Source organism: Melanerpes formicivorus, unplaced genomic scaffold (assembly GCF_026170545.1).
Source record: "Melanerpes formicivorus ecotype bairdi unplaced genomic scaffold, bMelFor1.0.p_v2 SCAF_2, whole genome shotgun sequence".
NCBI lineage: Eukaryota > Metazoa > Chordata > Aves > Piciformes > Picidae > Melanerpes > Melanerpes formicivorus.
The window spans coordinates 44,724,057-44,738,689 of record NW_027142354.1 but is presented as its reverse complement, the minus strand read 5'-3'; the positions used below and the strand labels follow the sequence as shown (position 1 = coordinate 44,738,689).

The following is a 14,633-nucleotide window of genomic DNA, read 5'->3' as shown; positions in this document are numbered from 1 at the left end:
TGCCACCTTATGTCAGAAGCAACAGAAGCATACAATGGTGTGGCGCAGAATGGTAGCCTTACACTCACCAGGGGAGAACCTGACTCATTATGGAAATATCCAGTGTTATCAGGCACCCCATACAGATGTTTGCTTCTGCTTTGCTCACAAAGCAATGCTGAGGAACCCTTGTGGTTTAAGTAATATTCCTGATTTTCTTTAAAAATACATCTTGTAGCTCTGTAAACAAGAGGTAAAGAAGCTCACACAAAGTATCCCAAGCCCTTTGCATATAGTATGCTAACAGTTGATTTGCTTTAGATCATGGTGAATGTATGTCCAACAATTTCTCTTTAGTTTTATCTTGGTGAATCTCTGGTAAACTCATCCAGTACTGAGAAATATCTACTGGGTGTTTTTACTTCAGTTTTCTCTTTCCCCTTTAGGTACCATCTGAGCTCTCCCAAACACGCTGCCCATTTGTAGTCTAACCACTACAGTATCAACCTCCACCAAGGTTTCAATTTTCCACAGTAACCTGCAACTACGGCAGAATTCACCACAAAAGTTTCTCTCTCCATATTCTATTCCTTTGACAATAAGAATACATGCTTCTCAAAAGGCTTAACATCATTATTCAAACATCACCTTTTACCATACTCCCCTGTTTCAGGCAGAAACTTCTATGATCATATTTTGTTCTCCCATGAAATAACAGTTAGGGCTGGAAGCTGAAGAATTCCTACTAGAATCTGAAAACATACATCACACAACAATTAAAACCCCTTGGAACCTCACTGCATGGGCCTGCAGTAGCCATACAGTAACCATAGCTACTTGTTTCAATGGAAATGAAAAGGAATAGCAATGAATAACAATGAAATGATAAAACACATTACGAAGAGCCATACCAAATCCTAAAAGGAAAGAAAACCTTAAGAGTGAAAAATGGGCAAAACAGCCAGCTTTTTGCTTTGATTTTCAATGGACATATTTACCTCTCCAATAACATATTCAAAAAATATATGCAGGTATTCATTTTGACACTTTTGGGCAGGACACAAGCAGAAGAATTTACCAGCTGTGCATTGTTGTCTGATAAATAACAAGAAATGTGCAATTGTCTGTCATAATCCTGTTACACTAAAGTATGCAAAGTAACATCTCTTGTAGAGAACTTAATGTGAAGGGAATGAAGAAAACAGTTTGTTACTGCCTTCTGAAACCTAGCACAGCACCAGACTCCCCATTGCAAATTTACTCAGAACATTCTGAGACTAAAATGTGTACCCAGTGCAGGCAGTCTGCCAGTGTGTAAAGCAATTGTTACTGCTGACCTTCCCACCCACCTTGTACAGTTACTAAATATATGCCATGCAGGAAAAGATCAGCCAATTTTCTCAACTACAACATGGGAGGTACAGGAGGATTTAGAACTTGTTAATTACTTACAGGGTAATTTCTAGCATTTTAATTCTTATTTAAGTGTGGAACCAACATTAGGTTACGAGGCAATGAACTTTTGGTTACAAACAACAGGGCCCCATGACAGGCCTGCCTTTGCCGTCTGCAAGCCTAGAAAGAAGCAATTGTTTATCATCTGGCATTCTCATGTAATTTAATTATAACTAAGGCAGAAGTTGAACTCCTGCTGTTTTATGTGCAATGGAGAGCTCTGTGATCACATAAGATTTTTTGATGATCTGTTACAAGATCAGTTCTGGGAAATACCAGCAGTTTGGGATATAGGTGTCACTTCAGAATGGAGGCTTTCTATTTCTTTGCTATTCACATCACTGGAACAACTCTCAGTGACACAGCAGACCAAACAATGTCCTGCGTTCTGCACAGGTAAGTTTGACACACAACTCCAAAAGGCTCAGTACCAGAAATGCCTATACTTTGGTCAAAATTATTATGATTTAAGGAAATATTACAGGGCTTACACAAATTAATTATCTTCCTTCTATGCCACATACATATATTTATATGGACTTGTAGAACAACTAAGGTTAAAAGGGACATCTTAAGGCCATGCAGCCCAACACGCCAACTTCAAAAGTCAAATTTCCAAGTTAAAGTCAGCTCCTTGCTCTCTTTATTCTTGATAAGATTATCTACATTTTGTAACATCAGATACCTATTTTTGGTTCCTCAAATAGTAGCAGAAAGAGGAACACATGACCTTACAGCCTTTACTTTTGCTACTGACTACATCAGGCATCTAAATGTTGTTGGCACAAGCATAACAGATCTTCTCACACATGCAGACTTAACCAAAAAGCAGTCTCCTCCTCTTGACTGGGTGCACTATGGTTCTATGTTTAGACAAACTATGCAATATGGATAATGGAGATTATATCTAGACCTGAAAACTTAGCTATTTACCGAAATCTATATAAAACAGATGACAGCAAGACACAATGTTCAAATGGCTCCAGTGTCAGAGCTTTAGGCATTAGAATAAATGTTTCTCTTTGTCAGATCTGGCACAGTCATAACTTACTTGTAAAGTGAAAAGGCTGCTTCAAAGCTCCCCTATTCAATGATGAAATCACATTTTCCTGGTAACCCCAAGCATGTCATTTATCTCTGTCAGAAGAAAGCCTTCAATGAACAATAAAGCAAGTGTCACCACTTTTCATTAACAAGAAATCTGCTAGTAATGCTGGCTCTCCCAATCTACTTGTGATACAGATGGGTGAGGGAATGAGGGAAGAAATGTGAACATACATGAATATGAGAACATATTAAAGAAAGTTATCATTTTGAGAGAATAAAATAACTTCAAAAACTACAATTTTAAAAAAAGAAGCTCTCTTCTCCATCTCTTATGTTTTCAGCAACTCATATCTTAACTAATATTCTGCCTTCAATTTTTTATCGATATCTAAATGCAAGTCTTGTGTTTTTCAAGGTGACTTACGAATAGCAAGTTACATAAGAGGTCAGGTTTTTCTAATTCTTTAGAAAGAACTGATGAAACAGTAATAAAGTAATTTGTCACATCACTTGACTAAAAGTGACTTACACCAACACAGATCAGCAGGTGCACTGCTGCATGAAGTGCTCCCTCCTGCTATTACTTGCAAGGTAAAATGTATAATATATCAAGACGAAAATTAAAAGTGGAATTGAACAGCCCTACCAAGCTATGGAACTCCAGGGTTGCAGATGTTTAAGTATAGACACGTTTAGAAGAAAGATGATGATGATGCAGCTGGGCGATGCACTTTGGCTACAGCAATCCCATGCAGAGCTACAGGCTGGGGTCGGAGTGGCTGGAGAGCTGCCAAACAGAAAGGGACCTGGGGGTGCTGATTGACAGCCACCTAAACATGAGCCAGCAGTGTGCCCAGGTGGCCAGGAAGGCCAATGGCATCCTGGCCTGCCTCAAGAATAGCGTGGCCAGCAGGAGCAGGGAAGCCATTGTGCCCCTGTACTCTGCACTGGTTAGACCACACCTTGAGTCCTGTGTCCAGTTCTGGGCCCCTCAGTTTAGGAAGGACATCGAGACACTTGAACCTGTCCAGAGAAGGGCAGCGAGGCTGGGGAGAGGCCATGAGCACAAACCCTATGAGGAGAGACTGAGGGAGCTGGGATTGTTTAGCCTGGAGAAGAGGAGGCTCAGGGGTGACCTCATTGATGTCTACAACTACCTGAAGGGTGGTTGTAGACAGGAGGGGGTTGGTCTCTTCTCCCAAGCAACCACCACCAGAACAAGAGGACACAGTCTCAAGCTGCACCAGGGGAAGTTTAGGCTTGAGATGAGGAGAAAATTCTTCACTGAGAGAGTCGTTCGCCATTGGAATGGGTTGCCCAGGGAGGTGATGGAGTCACCATCCCTGGAGGTGTTCAAGAGGGGACTGGATGTGGCACTTGGTGCCATGGTTTAGTCCTGAGGTCTGTGTTGATAGGTTGGACTTGATGATCTTTGAGGTCTCTTCCAACCTTGGTGATTCTGTGATTCTGTAAAGTTGCATTTATACAGGGCATATTAATCTGGCAAAAGCCAACTGACATAACCTCAAAGGATTTTTTAAAACAGCAACATCTTAGTGTGAGATTATTCAAAATACTGCCTTAGGATATGCAAAAGCTCAAAGTATGGCACACAAAATCACCAACATAACTTAGTGTATAATTATTTCAGTGCTCCACAGGAAATCCCAGCTGTGAGCAAATTAACAGTTTGTAGAAGTACAAGCTAATGTTGGAGATAAATTTAAGACAAAGATTTTAGATTAAAACTCTAAACTCAAATATAATTAGTATCACGTTGTACACATGCACAAAATCTCCTTTATTGAATCTTCAATAGCATTTATTCCAGATGTGTAAGAAAAGCAAAGGTTATGCTGTATATAAGAATACTTTAATCCAAGGACTAAGTCAAACAAACTTACATCACAAACAAGAGAATTTCAAAAGCACCACTGTGTTGTCCTCTGCATGTACCTGCCGTGACACAACTGGGATCTCTCCCAAAATAAACCTGATCAAACTGTTAAAGTTTACAATCATACTGGCTAGGCTTAAGCCTCATGTGGAAAAAATTTCAAATGGTCAGAAAAATAACACAACTCACTTCAAAAAGTAAATCTACTGAATTCTTACCACCAGGAAATGCAGGTCTTAAATTCAGAATTTGCTTTTAATTAAGCAAACATGATATCCTCTGACCATATAAAATACTTGTAATTAAGTACCTTGAAGCTTTTAACCATTGATTAAATAATTTTCATGCCTTACAAAGATACACTGAAATTTATTTTAAAGATGTCTCCAGCTGTCAAGGCTTAAGTGACTAACAAAATTTGATAAGAACAAACAAATACCACCCCCCCAAAAAAACCAAAACAAACAACAAAACCTAAACACCAAACAACACAACAAACCCAACAACAACATTCTGCCAAGGAAAACCATACCCTGACCCAGCTGCAGAAACAAAGACACCTTGGGATAACTTATGATCTGGCAGACAGTTAAGACTCATGGGAACCAAATATCACATGCTTCAGAGGGTTCTGAACAGCAGAAAAACAGTGCAGATAAAACTATATTAGGCAGCATTCTACAGGAAGGGCAGATGCTATCTGTAAATGCATCCAGGAGAATCCTGCTGATTTATGTCCTTTGCTTTTACACTGAACTAAAAGAACCATACATATTATATTCACAGCTAAAACGAAAAACAAACCAAACCCTAAGTACTGTTTCATGCAATATATGAACTGTGTTCTTTCAACACAGTTCTGTAAGCTACTGATTAATTTTCACCTCTATTGTACTAATTGCTGAGTCTCTTAACTGGCTGATTAGAATCCAATACAAAGCACACCCTGGACTCCTTTTCAATAAATTCTTCAGCTTATTGAAAAAGAAATTATGTTGAAACAGCTGCTGGAGTATGTTTAGCACTTAGTTTACTCATCTACGTCTTGTGCGTGTTGTGCCTTTATAGCACAGATTAATTATACACTATGCCTCTTAGCATGGTCACTCAGGGAAGCACAACTTGTGCTGCAGTCCAGAGTTACACTCCTTTGTCTTCACTTGCATGTGTATTTTGGAACAGTAAACATCCACTTACACTACCACTCAGGAACTTAGGTATCATCTGAACCAACAACAAAACACAGTGGAGGCAGCGGATTTTGTGAGGTATACATAAACAATTCATAAAGTACATGCACATCTTTATTATTTAAAAATATAAATTAACTGGAAGAAAATATAAGTTTTCCTTTAATAGCATTTACTTTTCAGTGTGTTTTCCACTCTTTTGGATACCGTTTTACACTCTTTGGATACTAAGTTGATGTAGGCTTTCAACTAACAAAAAAGTGCCCGCATATGACAGGCAATCTATTAAAGATAGAGTGGCACGATCTTACCACAGATTTTGTCCTGCTCCAGCCTCCAACAAAGTACCTGTTGAACAGCACAGTTTACTTGAAAACTACACTTTTACAATATTCGCTAAAGGACTCAAAGAACACACCAGGAATGTTAAGATCTTGAAAAGTTATTTTAACTGCTCTGTCCTCATTTGGAAGCATGCTCAGCTTGTGTTGCTCCCTAGGTTCTCAGTAGCTATCACATTTTGGTCTCTTCTCTCTAGCAACCAGCACCAGAACAAGAGGACACAGTCTCAAGCTGCACCAGCAGAAGTTTAGGCTGGAGGTGAGGAGAAATTCTTCACCGAGAGAGTCATTCGTCATTGGAACGTGCTGCCCAGGGAGGTGGTGGAGTCACCATCCCTGGCGGTGTTCAAGAGGGGATCGGACATGGCACTTGGTGCCATTGTTTAGTCATGAGGTCTGTGGTGACAGGTTGGACTCGCTGATCTTTGAGGTCTCTTCCAACCTTAGTGATACTCTGATAGAAGATGGAGAGATACATGTGAAGCATGCCCATCTAGCCTACTGCTACAGGGTAACACTCCCCAGTGTATTTCCCTCCAGTTTCTGCACATGTAACCTTTTTCCATAACAAAAGAAAAACTTTGGGTTTGTAGTTTTAAGTTATAAAGAAACAAGAGTGTAAAACCAATGTATAGTTTTACTGGTCTTTAATTACACTTCCTGAAGGAACATACTTAAGAAGTGGTTCACCTTTAAATTGACATGTTCAAACATCACTGCAACAAATTAATGATTAAGAATTGGTCATGCAGTGACCCACAGAAATGTGTTTGCTGACACTAGGCAGTGATTGCTTGTGAGATGCACAACCTGCAGAAGAGTAGGCAGGCAAGCTTTGTAAGGGAACAGTAGTAGGACTACTTGACAAGTGGAGTTTACCAAGACATGGATTATGAAACCAAGTTGTATTTAATTTTCAGACAATATCCCTCAAAACTAAATGTAACTTAATTACCTTATGTCACAGACAGTAATCGTTGCCACAGATGAGAGACAGAGGAAAAAGAGAAACCATTACTTTGGAATAAAAAGAAAAAGCTGAGCTCAGAAGTTCTAGGAGTCATTCTAGGAATTCAGAAAGTTAACTTCTGCATGTTTTCTAGCAAAAATAATACAAGAAAGGAACTCACTGTATGTGAATCTATAAAACAAAGTTAAAATTATATTACACAACAGAAATAAGCAGTCATCTGTCACACTGATTAAGTGATACCACTTCAAGAGTAGTCACTGCATTTTCTACTCTAAGCAGGTACGACAAGAAGAGTTTTTCTAGCCACAGATACACACAGCACATCTGAATACCAACTAGACAAGTGTTTAAAAAACCACAAACCACAACTTATGCTATGCTGCTCATACAATCTGACTTCACTGTGAATGTAAAGGCAGCTCAGAAAGAGTGCAATAGATGAGAGATGGAGATTAAGAAAAGGACATAAGGCTGTTCAAGTCCTGTACATTACAGTAAGCAAGACAAAAAGCTCCTCTGTATATGACTTTTAAGAAAATTAATGGATCTAGATGCTACTCTGAAAAGATTTATTTTACTGAATGCTAATTATTATTATTACATTTTGCATTTCAATAACCTTTGTCTTCTGCATTTACATGATCTCTAATCTTTCAACCACAAAAAACATTGATATGCTATGTTCCTGTAGCTTAGTAATGGCTGGAGATTTAAGCAGCACACACAGAGAAAGGTTTAAAGACATCCTTTTGTCTACTACACAATAAGCAACTGAGTATCATTTGTTAGAAGCCTCTTGACTGTGCCTTGAGTCTTGCTTCACAAGTACCTCTGAGCTCTCTCCTGCAAGGCAACTATGAAATACTGCTCCAAAGTCACCTTCCACAGACACCAGCTGAATGGATGGTGTGGCAGAAGGCAACAGGAACTGTGCCACACAGTTTAGGGACACAGAGACGGCATTCCACTTTATTCCCAAATTTGGGTAGAAATATAATTCAAAGATATATTTATATGTATTCAACAAAACCACAGCTACTCATGTCATCTTCCTGACACCTTACAAATACACACACTCCTGTAATTATTTTTAAAGACATTTCTTAATCCATATAAAGCAGCTCAAGTGCTTAGGTTTTAATGGTGTTGCCTTTTGTCTGTATAAATCTCCATAGGTATTTAGTATCTCTCTGTACTCACAAAGAGATATTTCTGCCCTTTCTCATTACTTCACATTTAACTTTGAGATCACTTGATTTCTGCTACCACCACAGATTTAGGACATCTGAAAAAGCACAGTAGAGGAAAGCAAGCACATTTAAAATTTTATAATTATTAATATTTGCAGTACTTCTCTCATATTAATACTACTTTAGCAGTATTAATCACACTGTCAATACGCATGCCTGTAATGACATTGCTTCCTAACACTGCAGCTTTGATCAACTCTGAGCCACCTTATAAGGAATGGCAATAATGCATACCACAGAAGTGGCTCAGAAAATGAAGAAATCAATACAATATATGTCAGTCCTCTTTATCTTCCTTAGATTTACCTAAATCTGGCCAAAACATACTTTCCTTATTTCAGTTCTGCTTCTGTTTGCAGAAATTGAATGCTTTAGCCTTTATTCCATGTAACTGCATTGCACAGTCATGGCAGCTCTAGTCCTGATGTAGCTTAGTTTTTATTGTATTCAAGAGATTTGAGCTACAAAGTGCAGGTGCAGTGAATACTGCCTTGAGGATGTGAAGCTCAATTTCTTACAAAACTAACTATTATTCAGTCAATGTTCAGAAGCTTACCTACCACGAAGTTAATTTTGAGTTTGACCTATGCAATGAATGATACAAACTTCAATGTTTGGAGTAGAAGACAACGAGAAGTTTGACTGCAAGTGCAGTTCTGTTACTTTTGACAAATCTTCCCATAAAGAGAATGAGGCCTGACAGTGGCTAAGGGAAAAGATGCCTTTTATTACTCTGAATATGCCAATTCTAGAGACAAAAGCAGGCACTTGGTAAACTAGAATATGTGGTTGTTCAGTCAATGCAGTGTCAGAATCTGCCAGGAAGGTTGCACAAGCTGGTTTTACTACTGAAAGGAAGTACTAATATATGTTCCCCCAGATGATATTACAACATGACAGTCAAATTTCAGAATCAAAATTCAGGAGCAACATCAAGTTATCCTGAGCATTGCCAAGTGTTCTTTGAGTGGGAAGACAAGGGAGGGCAGAAGTCCAGTTCTGCCCTAACAATTAATATATCACAGCACTCAAAAAAAGGATGGAAAATGTTTCAAGCTAGATAGGTAAGAGACGAAGGTCTCTGGCATCTAAATAGAAAGAGGCCATCTGATTCTTTTTTTCCTACTTGCAGATCATTTAGATTTCCAAACTGCATTCAGTCTCCCACTTCCATATCCTATTTAATAAAATAAAATGAACGCTTTATTAAAAAAACCCAATAACATTATGTGAGTAAGTTTCAGTAAGTCCTATTGGGGGCCTCCTGGCATTACAAACCACATTCAATATTTTAATTTATCAGGACCAGGTAGCTCAAACCATGTGGGATCTGGGGCACAGTAAAAGCAAACTACAGAGATTCACAGAGAAAGCACTAGTCAGGCTCCCTCCACTTTTACCCTAAAAGTGGATCTAAGTAAACCTAAACTAGAGAATTATGGCACTTAGCATAAAAAAAAAGCATATAATTTATTTTTTTTTTAAATCCCTTTTCTTTGTCTCCCTCCTCATTCAAGTTTCACAGCATACATATGGGCATGAATAAGTAAGGGACTCTTCACCCTAACTCCATGCACAGCAGCTTGAGAAACATTTCAGATTAACATAACTGATACTGCACATACATAAGGCTGTCTTTCAGAGATGGTTGATAATTCATAAATGCAATGTTTACACAGATCAGGTCAAGTCAAAAGGTTTGTAATAAAAGTATTTAACTTATGTAAATCTGTTTATCACTGCTAAGGAACAGGGGATGACTTCAGATGCTCACTATCTAATATACGCACATTTGGTGCAATTCGCATGAATTCTCATTCCAATTTTTAATTACTATGCAGTCTGCAAAGACAAAACTCCTCTAAGTCAGACTGCTCTTTTTTCTCTTACCAGAACAATTAACATTGATATTAGTCCACAGGCACTGCTTCTCTACACATTCATTACTAAAAGAATAAATTGAATTCAATTTGACAAAACACATTAAAATAAGTAGTAGTACAGATGTTTATTCTTAACTACATTTCTGTTAATGTTTCCCTAGCCAATAATAAATTGGCTCAAAATACAAAAAGGCATCAACGTAGCTATGTATTTTGCAAGTTACTTTTAGTAGTTTAGTATTTCCTTCATACTTTCATTATTGTTTTCCCTAAACTTATGTCCACATTTAATCACCAAAAATGCACTTTCACCATACAGCAGATGTGTCATTAACCATTTCTGGAAAAAAACCCACAAAAAACCAGTGAAATAAAATCACCCAGCATGAGAATACTATGGAGTAAGTCAATACTCGCAGATGGTGTTTATTTTGTCACTGCTTGTGTTAAAAATTACCACCTATGTAATCAGTTTCTTTAAGGTAGAAGCGTCACATAAAATCTGGAAAAGCTATTTTTTGTAAGCTGTCACAAAATTCCTTAAAGTATAAGTTCTTGTATTCATGGTTTCCAGTTTTCTAGGACATGGTGCAATACACAGGAGATTGGTTTGTATAAATCTGACATGATCAAGTGTTTTCCTAGCTGCTCAGTCTTTCAACACACAATCTGTTTTGTTTCTCAGGCAAATTTGCAAATTCTTTAGTTCAAATACCAGTGTGTTCAAGACAAATTCTGTAATAAATGTTAAGTTTGCTCCTAGGAGAGGCACCTGGTAGAACTGTCAGCTAGATGGCTTTCAGGACACAATGTAAAAGAGAGTTTGACATCTCCCTCAGCACTTCCTTCATTCTCATTATTTTATCACCCATTTTTGGTTTTTTGTTTGGCATTCTCTGATTGTTTGTTTTTTTGTTTTGTTGTTGGTTTTTCAATCCATTAAGAATTCTCCCAGAAAACCAGAAGTCAGAAAAAGTGATATTTAGGACTACTCCACACACTAGATAAGGGAGATATTTTCCTGTAAGATGCTTTCATTCTTTTTCTTCCTGTGCTCTGAACATAGATCTGACAACAATCTCTCTGCCTGCACTTTTGAAGCACTGGCCATTACAATACCCCCATTCAGCACTTAACCTCCTTTCCCCCCATTATCTCTTGGTCTGCACCAGTGGAATCTTTCTCAGTAGCAAACCAAAGGCTGAATACTTCAAGAAACCTAACATTTTATTAAAACACAGTAAAGCAATGTACCCACTAAATGAGCACATTCAATAACTGGGTACCTTTAAAATGAAAAGTCTGAGGGCTCTACTTGTGGCGATAGAGAGTCCTCTTCTGTTGACACAACATGCACACTGAAAGCTTTACAACACTATTTGGATGCATTCTCAGCCAGCTGAGGCTTTAAACCAAGGTTAGTACCATCTGTCTGGTTTTGGCAGCACTCAGATTGATATAAAAAGTCCTATGGCAATTTTTAAATGGCAGAGAGGTAAAGCTTAGTTTTGGTCAATTCCCTTGAATTTTTAACATAACAGATTTGGCTGACACCAATGCCAGTCAGCACATCTGCATTTATAAGTTCAGGACACCTTTCTTACCACATTTAAAGCATGCAATGAACTATTTTACTAAGCATATCTGATTTAGTATGTCTGAGTAATTAGACTGGTAGAAGTCTTAAAAAGTACTTAGTTTTTCTATTGCTTCTTTCAGTTAATTTATTTTTCTTAAATGCATGCTACTTTCAAGCCAGAGATGAGAATTAATACCACCATAAAATATTTTTATTTGCTATACAGCTATTAATACGTTCTCATGTTGTTCATGATTTCTAGAGCCTTGAACAAACACAATACCAGAAATTAAAAGCAACATAAATATATATATATATATATATATTTTTTTTTTTTTTTAATTGGGAAAGGTATCAGATTGTCAGGGAAATAAAAATAAACCAAAGAGAAACAATATTTGATGAAAAGACTCAAAGCTTGAAATGAGAAAAGACAGTGTTTGGATTGATGTAATGTGTTGGGCAAAACCTTTCTGTGACCCTGGAAAACACACCCAACTATTATTCTTTGAGATTCAGGATGGTCCAAATAACATAGCCCATTCATTCTACCTGTGCCAAAATCCCTTCTGTAACAGCAATTATCATGATTGCTTCAGCAATGCAGACATATATGCAAGATCATTTCAGTTCTTTATTAATTTCATCTTTATTACCAACCATACACATGCTACCTGGGGCAATATTTAGTATTATACACCAGTGTTACGGAAATTACTTGTTCTGGCTCCCACTCTTCAAAGAAGCATGTAAACACAAGGAAGAATCCATATCTCCAGGTTGAAAACACAATGACCATTCTTGGGCTGCATTAACTATGAAATGGTCACAGATACACAGTACTTGCCAGAGTTTAATTTAAAAAACTGTCCCATAGTATTTGCTCAGACACTGTTGGAGATTCAAAGCGTAATGTCATTCACTAGTTTTTACCAACAGTCAAGCTATTATGGAAAGAAGCATATTAGAAAAGCAAATCTGGAGTAATATGAAAACCTTGGTTTATAGATCATTAAAATATTAAGCAAGCAGAATATTATTCCTGGTTAGGTTCCTAATTTTGCAAAGCATTTACTTAAGTCCTTAAATGAAAAGCCCTAATGGAAAGGCATCTTCATGTTTGTACTAGGTCATTGCTGCAATGGGAGAAAAGAATGAAACACCAATATATTTGTTTCATCTCATTAGGCAGTCAAATACAAGGCAAAAATTGCAGTGAAAAGGACACAACTTCACAAAAAAAAGGCTCCTGCTAAATTAGTTTGGGTGCATACTGATACTATAGTCAGTATAAGTATACATACAAGGAATGAAAACCAGTTCCACGTCAAGAGAAAGATGTCACTGAATCATTTATCTTTGTATCTAATTCCTTAACGTGCCTTTGGATTTATGCAATTATGGTTCCCTTTTGCTAGAAAAGTGCATTGTATACTTTTTTCCCAAACATCCTCCTCCTCCCAAATGAGAATTGCTCTCAGGGAAACAGAAGATGAGGGGTGTGTTTGGGGGTGTCTGTGTGAGAAGTGGCACTTGGAAATTTTTTTATTGTTAAAAGTCTATCAATGATGAGATTGTCTACAAACCAAAGCAAAATAAATCCCCCTGATACTTTTGTACAGCCCCTATGATATAAAATTTCCCTGATGTGTGACTGATTCTGTAACTCAAAAGAGTAGATCAAACCAAGTCTAAAGGTGAACAGAACGATCACTAAGTCTTCAGAAAGTCAGATTTGAGAATAGCTAAAGAAATTTGTATCACATGAAGGCTTTAAAAAAACAGGTGTAATTGCCTTTGTGAAAATACGGCTAGACACAGGCACCAGAGAGTTTTTAAACTATGCCTGTGTGTACTCAGATCTGGCATCTCTTACACATGTAAGCTCTCTTTCCATCTAATGAGCCCCATTCTGTGGAGCAACATCAGCTCACAGAACATGCAGCTCCCCCACCACCCAGTGAAGACTCACAGTAAAAGCCCCACCCTTGCTTAGTTCCACCACATCAGGAAATAGATGTAAGTAGTAAAGAAAAATCAGGTTTATTCACCATGATATGAAAACTAGGAGGAAAACCAAGCAATAAATAATAAACAGAATAAATAATAAACAGAACTAGATTAATCATTGCAAAACACACGAGTTCTAAACTAGGTTCTACGTCTACAAGTATTACATTTTAAGCAAGATAAAAACCTTACGTATTAGAGAGCTCTTTGCCTCAGCCAGCTGCTGCCAGCTTGTCTGTCTGTCTTTCAATTTCTCAGAAAGGTGTGTGTGAAAATCTAAATGAAACAAAACAAATACATTTTAGACATGGCTCTTCTCCTTCTTTTCTTCCATTCCATTCACTTTTGGCGTAAAACAGCCAACAGAATGTTTCACCACCTCCCACCCAAAGCATGCCTGAATTATAAAAAAATGCATTACTTGTTATTATATAGCATTAGAAAATAATTTTGTTATCAGTTGCACACAAAAGGGCACATTGAGAAGCAGTGAAATCTTGCTTTGCAGGAGGTACGTATACCATTTCTTTGTATCAACCACCAAAAGGACAGAGTACATTAACATCTGGCACACATTAGGATTTAACCTGAAGTCCATGAATTTCCCTACAGTAGGTATTTAAGACCATACTAACTTATTTTCAGTGTATTATCTATTACTTCTATAGCTAACTATGTATCATTTCATCTTCCTAAAAGATATTTTTTATTATCAAAACCCAGACTTTTAAGATACATTTGGATAATGGACACTTCCAGCTGCAGTAAATCACTTCTTACATGTTTATTGCAACAGCATGATGACTTTTACATTTACTATCACCATAATCAGGCCACATCTCAATGACACATGAACCATGAAACTGCACTGCTCCAAAGATGGCAATGAAGGAAGACAGATTTTAACATACATCCCACTAATATTCCCTTTCCCTTTGTCTAAAAAGAAAAGAGTTTGACTTTTTTTTTTTAATAGCACAGCTAATCCTAATTACTTCATTTCAAAATCCAGGTATATTTGAAAGTCCC

The 14,633-nt window shown here is 37.5% G+C and overlaps 1 protein-coding gene across 15 annotated transcripts in view; it reads right to left on the bottom strand.

The window, feature by feature from the left end:
* The window catches only part of TENM2 (teneurin transmembrane protein 2), a 686,412-nt gene that overhangs the window by 292,427 nt on the left and 379,352 nt on the right, over positions 1-14,633 (bottom strand). For 11 of the 15 annotated variants that reach the window (XM_068158288.1, XM_068158315.1, XM_068158323.1 and 8 more), the window contains one exon: positions 13,797-13,880. The exons of the other annotated variants lie outside the window; for them this stretch is intronic. In XM_068158288.1, the coding sequence (XP_068014389.1) occupies positions 13,797-13,880 (84 nt within the window). The remainder of the gene's footprint in view (positions 1-13,796; positions 13,881-14,633) is intronic. 15 annotated transcript variants of the gene reach the window in all.